This window comes from Augochlora pura, chromosome 9 (genome assembly GCF_028453695.1).
Source record: "Augochlora pura isolate Apur16 chromosome 9, APUR_v2.2.1, whole genome shotgun sequence".
In the NCBI taxonomy this organism is placed as follows: Eukaryota; Metazoa; Arthropoda; class Insecta; order Hymenoptera; family Halictidae; genus Augochlora; species Augochlora pura.
In genome coordinates, this window is record NC_135780.1 from 8598725 (window position 1) to 8605106 (window position 6382).

Consider the following 6382-nt stretch of genomic DNA (forward strand, 5'->3'; position numbering starts at 1 on the left):
ATCTTACACAACGATCCACTAATAAACAACCAACATAGAACGACACGTGTAAACCTAACCTTTTTTCGAGTACTAAGTACAAAGAAAATATCTGATAGTTTTTTTTTGTAAGATCGGTGTGCCACTATTTTAACAAAGTTTATTTAGCCGAACGATGCAATTTCGGTAGAAATTTAAAAAACAATTCACTGTTTATTTCATTAGAGTGTCGAAACGTTCAAAAATAGAGTTATCCTTGTAGTCATTACAATAAAACATCTAATAACATCGTATCTCCTCCTAAAGGTATGTAATTATTTTACGTAACGACAAGTACGTAGTCGTTTGAGAATATGATTGAATGAGTCAACCTTGAAAGATCATGTGACCAGATTAAATGGAGAACTATACAGTAGTGCACTAGATGCTTAGGTATTTGTTTACTGACTCTCAAGTGAGAAAGATAAGAATCTCGAATGAACCTACGATTTGCCGTTTCGAGTTTACACTGTCCTTTAAAAAAATGTTATAGATATTTGCAATATGCGATAGAACATATTTTTGCAATCTATTATATGTATATAATATATGTATTATATATTCAACGTTATCGCGTGTCATCTAAAAATGAATAAAAGATACAACGTGCCCTGAGATTCGAGTTTTAATTGTTTATATGCGTTACATACAACCTTCCATCATTGTAGTTAAAACTTAAGAATGACATTTAATAGAGTAGTCTTTTCTTAACTAAATATAAATAACGATAAAATTAATATAAGTGGCAGTATAATTGTACATATAATAATATTCTGTGGAATGAATTGAAGAGCGTGAACATCGACGTACGCTTAGATTGCACGTAGATATGTACAAATATAAAATATTATTTATTAAAAATGAAAAGTACTTAGTAACGCCGTTCGTCGATACGCATGTCGAAGTGCAACAAATCACGACGGCGTACTCTGTCAGTCTTAAGGTGCACAATGTTGCAATCTCAAAGCAATAAAGTACTCCAGTTAAAGCTACTTTGTTAATCGCACATCATGATAACGTCTTACTTTATCTAATTACATCATCTTCTCCAAAATTTTGGTCTTATCAGTGAAACGTAATCCAACATTTGAAGCAGAATGGCTCTCGTACGATGGGTTCTCTGCCTCATCGATTTGTAACTTCATTGAAATTTTAGCAACGAATCGATATTAACGGTAGCCTTTAATTTTAATGCGCGATCAAGGACGTGTTTCTTTTATCGCTCTTTTGCATGGTTCGATCACAATTCAACGTTCGATCCACTCCGGCGAACGTATCGATTGAAGTAGTCAGGACGCCAACACTTGCAACTACCTGGCACCAGGAACCAATCGTAGTACAATCTCACCTGAAACATCGACAAAAAAGATGAATGGTAACTTTGAATCGAGCAATTGAAAATTATTTAAAAAGTTTTCATATACCTGGAAACAACCCATGTCGTCGACTCCGTCGCAATGATGTTGTTGGGACCCAGCACTGTTACGAGCCTCATTTTCACCAGCACGTTTCTGCAAGTACTGCTGATAATTTTGAAAATCATGAACCGGAGGTGGTGAGCCAGCCGGATCCCTGAGTCCGTTTAATCGGGAATTTTGATTCTCGTCTAGTATCGTGTCCGGATAAAAGATTTCCGCCACCAGTAGGCTAGTCCATCTCGGCGACGATAAACAACCACCATCCAGATAATGACATCTTGATTGCCTACGAGAAATTTAGCGGCAAAATTAGAATATACATACTTTTCAAGTTACCGCGAAAAGACGACACAAACGAAATTTACATGCATCTGGTGACTTCAATGGTCTGCGTGAAATAGCCCTCGTAAGGTATTTGGACTACGTAACGCCATACTCCTTGGTAATTCTTCGCGAAAACTGGTGTCGCGTATTCCACTTTGGCTGGGCAAGGAGTGGGAGGACCGGTGTACTCTGGTTTCTCCTGTGTTTGCACGCGTTGCCTGTATTCAGGGGTGGATGGCTCGTCCCGACGTTCCGCTGCCGAAGTAGCCAGAGGTTCTCCTTGTATGGCCTTGTACAGCATGCAGACCCTTTAATGGAAAATGATAATTTATAGTTGATTGGGAAATCAAATAAATTTGCATTAAAGACTGATTCTTAATACTTACACTCCTTCACCATTTTCGCAGAACTTTCGGCCATTTCTAGGCGGGTCTAAATTAATTTCTGAATCAGACGATCTTTTGCTTCTGCTTCGTTTCTCATCAGTGTCGACGCTAATATATGTCATTCAAATATTTGATTGTCAATAATAATTTTTCATTAATGAGAAAAAACAATACTCACGAATTTTGCGAGAAAGATTGAACGGTAGCGACTTTGGGCAGAGAGTCGTCGGCCTTAAGTATAGGCAAAGCTTTACTTAAAAATCTCAACGTGTGATTCTTCAATAAAGCACTGTAAATGATTATTATTGTATAATTGATTCAATAATTGTGCCAACCCGTTGTCTATCATACTTACAAGGGATAGGAGGAGCCATTAAAGTATTGGTTCATAGGATTCCGCGGAATGTAACCTTTGTTGAGATCGCCGCAAATATTATGTATAGATACAAATCCTTTCCCCTGTTTGCCATAATCTAAACAGTTGCATAGAAAAATAAAAATATATTACCACGGATCAGGTTCAAACGAATGTGATTTAGTAACTCGAATTTGAATCGCATACCGTAACATTCTTTGTCGCTGTCTATATAAGGCGGTGGTCTCACTTTAGGCGGTTCTGCGTTCGGTGACTTGATGAACGCGTAATATCCTTCCGGAGGTTCATCCGATTCCGTAGAGTCACTGTTAGGTAACTTTGTTGGTTTCTGCTCGTGCTGGTCCTCGGCGAACGAAGATGCGCACAGAAGTACCATCTAAACGAATTGTATCTATGATATCATGGCTCTAGTAGAGACTAACTTGTGCTAACGTATTCTCGTGAATATTGCTGCCCTCTGTGTAAGTACAGCAAAAGATGCATTTCATGTTAGCACAATCGATAGATGTAACCTTTAGCAAAACTCGCCACTTCGAAACTTTTAACGGCTTTCTTAAGATTTATCTCCTTTCAGATACGAGACATGGGTAGACCGATCTAACACGTATTTCAAGAAGTACAAAATGTCTTTGAAAAGCTACTTTATACACTATTAGGTCTAACGTATTGTGACCCATATGTAGTCCTGCTGTCTGACCACCAATTGTGCTTAGCTTGATCTACCGGTAAACAACATAAACTTGTAAATATATTAAAAAGGCAGATGAAACTCTTTTGTTTAAGTTAACCTAATATATCCACCCGTAGCGTGTACATTCCTTGCATTTCATCACCATTCTTACTAGGCTATTCCCCGTTAGTAAGATACGTCGTATCGCATTCGACCTTAACGGTACTCGGTCCACGCTTCGCAGACTATTAATACCCGGGACTATAGTCGCGCTCGCTGAACTGCCCCACTAACAATCGGGTCTACCCGCCGTTACATTCTTTTGGCTCCTCGCAGCCATCAGGAATTTCGAGGATAAGGATCGACTGAGAGACCTTCACCTGTTAACGCATCATTCCCTCTTTTTTTTGTACTGCTGTATAGAAGCTCGGACCAAATTACGAGTCCCTGTCGAAATGAATAATTAGCAATTAAAATTTGTGTCTTCGATGATATTTAGTCTTGAAATGCGTAAAAAACAATTTATTAGGCGAACGTCATCAGCGGGCTCTATTCGGTGAAACCGAATCGAATGTTGTTTCGTTTGTGAATTCAATTGTCAGTAAAACAACTTTGGAAATGTGTGAGTCAACTACAATCTGTACTCTCGGATGAATTCAACGAAGTGAACCGTTCAAAAAGATGAGAAGGTAACCTTTTTCCCGCCATTGTATTTATTGCACATTTGCGTAACGGTATTACTATAAACCGGTTTCCTGCGATTACCTATGAGTGCCGGTTACATTTCTATAATCAGGATTGACCAGCTTAAGAACAACAAGTTTATGAACCTTCTCCTGCAAATTCTTCATTTACACTGCGCGCGCTTTCACGTGCAACTTCGGATACAGTGACAGATTAGAACGATGTTCGTCGACGCATAAACTTATTTAATTACACGATAGCGTTTAGTCAATCGCAGTCGTCGAAGCATGTAATGTTAGTAATGGGGTTATTGAGATTACATTGTTGCTCTGTTTCTTTAAACGGTCGAGCAGTTGTTTTAAAAATGGCGATAAATTCGAAAAAATTCTGCTTCAAATAAAAGTATCAAAAAGTCAAAACATCATCGCATCAAAAGTGGTCGGTTATTCGGCGATGTTTAATAAAAAAAAACAATTATTCAACTTACAACAAACGTGCGGAAGTCCATCGTGTTATCCTCTGTGTGTTCTCGAATACCGTGGCGGAATGTAAAGTTGAACGTTGGAAGTCAGTGTCAAGGTATTTCGTGACCAGTCGACGGTCATAGCAAAACTGAACACATTGAACCCGTGGTATGGTATAAGGAGCTGTTCCTGCCTTGAGTCCCGTACTCATCACCACCAAAGGTACAAGCGAGCCATCCCATCTCCCACCTCGAAGCGTTCGGTTACCATTCCACCCAAACCTTACTGGAACTCTAACGTTCCTAAAATTTTTCATCGCTAGGCTGCCTTTGCTATGCAATCGTTCAATTTTCTGGCGGTTCTACAGTTTCAATATGAATGCTATAATATTGACATATAACGATACAAAAACCTGTACATATTTGAAGTTGAATCTTCATTTACGCTTTAAAAAAAAGGGACAATTAATCTGTTCGCACCACAGAACTATTGTGCCAGAGTGCACACAACAATATGAAAACAAAAGCGAAAATAGCGGGAAACATGCATGTGAGAAAGAAGCACGATCTGTTCGCATCTTCGTCGATTGAACGCTGGTCACGATCGTAACTGTCATGGCATTCCGATATAATCATCACTTTCCAGATATAACGTAATCTACAAACTGGTTTAATCCCGGAAGACGTCCAAGGCGTAAAAGAATCTGCATATTTATCAGCAGTTCGTCACCCGGAACAACTATATTTTTTCCGAAGCATTCTTTTTCCTTGCAAATAAAAGGTATTGTTGGAAGACATTGTTCTTATTATTTCTACGAATGGGTGTGACAAAACAGGATCTGCGAGGTAAAATGAGAGCACTTCCGGAAAAATTTGTGCCGTCGTAGGAGCTGGTCAAGGCCATCGACTCATTGAACATCCTTCCATGGCAACTACAAAGAAGAATCTGGAACGATAACCTGTCGTTCTACACATTGTCGTACCAACTACATTTTTAATCTATGGATCGAAATAGTTTGTGCACAAGTCAGAATACCAACGATCGTTGATCTAGAAATTGTACGAGCCATAAACGTGTATTTGTTAAATGCGACGTACCCAATAAATTAAAGAGTTCCTATTACATTGAACTTTAATTTCACCGGTGTTTACGACACTGGCGCATGTACTGAACATAAAGTGTTACAGGTTATTGACGCGTAGGCAATTGCTCCTTTTATCAGATGTCCCTGAGCTTGTTTTAAAACGACAATGTTTCTTTATGGTGCATTTTTAAATATGAAACAGTGAATCCAACAGCAAAGGTATTTCCGTTTATGAAGTCAGAATCATAATACTGTGCAACGTGATGAAATTAACCCGAATAAACGTACCGTTAGAGTGAAATCTTATACGTTCCTATTGCGACCCCTTTTAGTTCACGTTTTTAACCCGCAGAGTTGGTCTTTATATTGTTTACAATTTTATGTATTTTTATCGACGAATTCTTTATTTCATTCGCTTTTATTCCGTAATCATAGTTTCTGTGACGGTTTCTATGATCGCTGTATTGATCTCGCAGTAAACAAGATATGGAAATATTTTTACTACTTAGGTTCATGTGCTGATACATGTTTGACAAGTATCGCATTTGCTGGCAATATAGCAAAACCCCACAGAGTGCACATTTGTGATTACGGTGTAAAATTTCATTTTAAGTAGAACAAATTATTTTGTCTTACTTTCGTAGAAAATTGTATCACGTGTACTGCGCAGCTCCGCCATTACTTATTGTACTCTAATGATTATGAAGATACAAATAAAAAAATATTCTACTTACCTGTGAGGAACTATAAACAGCATTGTCTCCGTTACGTCGCATTGCTCTAAGAAAACAGCGTTGTTAATCTCGCCACGAAATTAAGGTTAGGAAGACGACGTTATGGAGGGAATATCGTACAATTGAGCGACGTGAATATTTCTAGAGTTTTCTAACAGATGCATCGTCGTGTTCGTTTTTGCGGGAAGTAGAGGTGTAACATAATAAACAGTTTTGTTGCTTAG

At 38.4% G+C, this 6382-nt stretch overlaps 1 protein-coding gene across 2 annotated transcripts; it reads right to left on the minus strand.

Moving 5' to 3' along the window:
• Window positions 1–638: 638 nt before the first annotated feature.
• On the minus strand, window positions 639–4591 carry Spz6 (Spaetzle domain-containing protein 6). 2 transcript variants are annotated; one of them, XM_078191289.1, is made up of 8 exons: window positions 4364–4591; window positions 2709–2898; window positions 2502–2619; window positions 2325–2435; window positions 2147–2254; window positions 1802–2068; window positions 1443–1722; window positions 639–1366 (listed from the first exon to the last, which is right to left on the minus strand). In XM_078191289.1, the coding sequence occupies exons 1-8, from the start codon at window positions 4382–4384 to the stop codon at window positions 1259–1261; spliced, it is 1203 nt and encodes a 400-aa protein (XP_078047415.1). In that variant the 5' UTR covers window positions 4385–4591; the 3' UTR covers window positions 639–1258. The 2 variants fall into 2 exon arrangements, with proteins under 2 accessions (XP_078047415.1, XP_078047416.1); XM_078191290.1 differs by lacking the exon at window positions 4364–4591 and adding an exon at window positions 3311–3548 and having other exon boundaries at window positions 640–1366.
• Between the last annotated feature and the right edge of the window lie 1791 nt (window positions 4592–6382).

Coding starts and splice junctions, on each gene's coding strand:
- Spz6 (XM_078191289.1), bottom strand. CDS start 4,384: ATGGACTTCCGCACGTTTGTT. Junction 2,620..2,708: donor CAGCGACAAAGAATGTTACG/GTATGCGATTCA, acceptor GCAACTGTTTAG/ATTATGGCAAACAGGGGAAA. Junction 1,367..1,442: donor ACGACATGGGTTGTTTCCAG/GTATATGAAAAC, acceptor TCGATGTTTCAG/GTGAGATTGTACTACGATTG.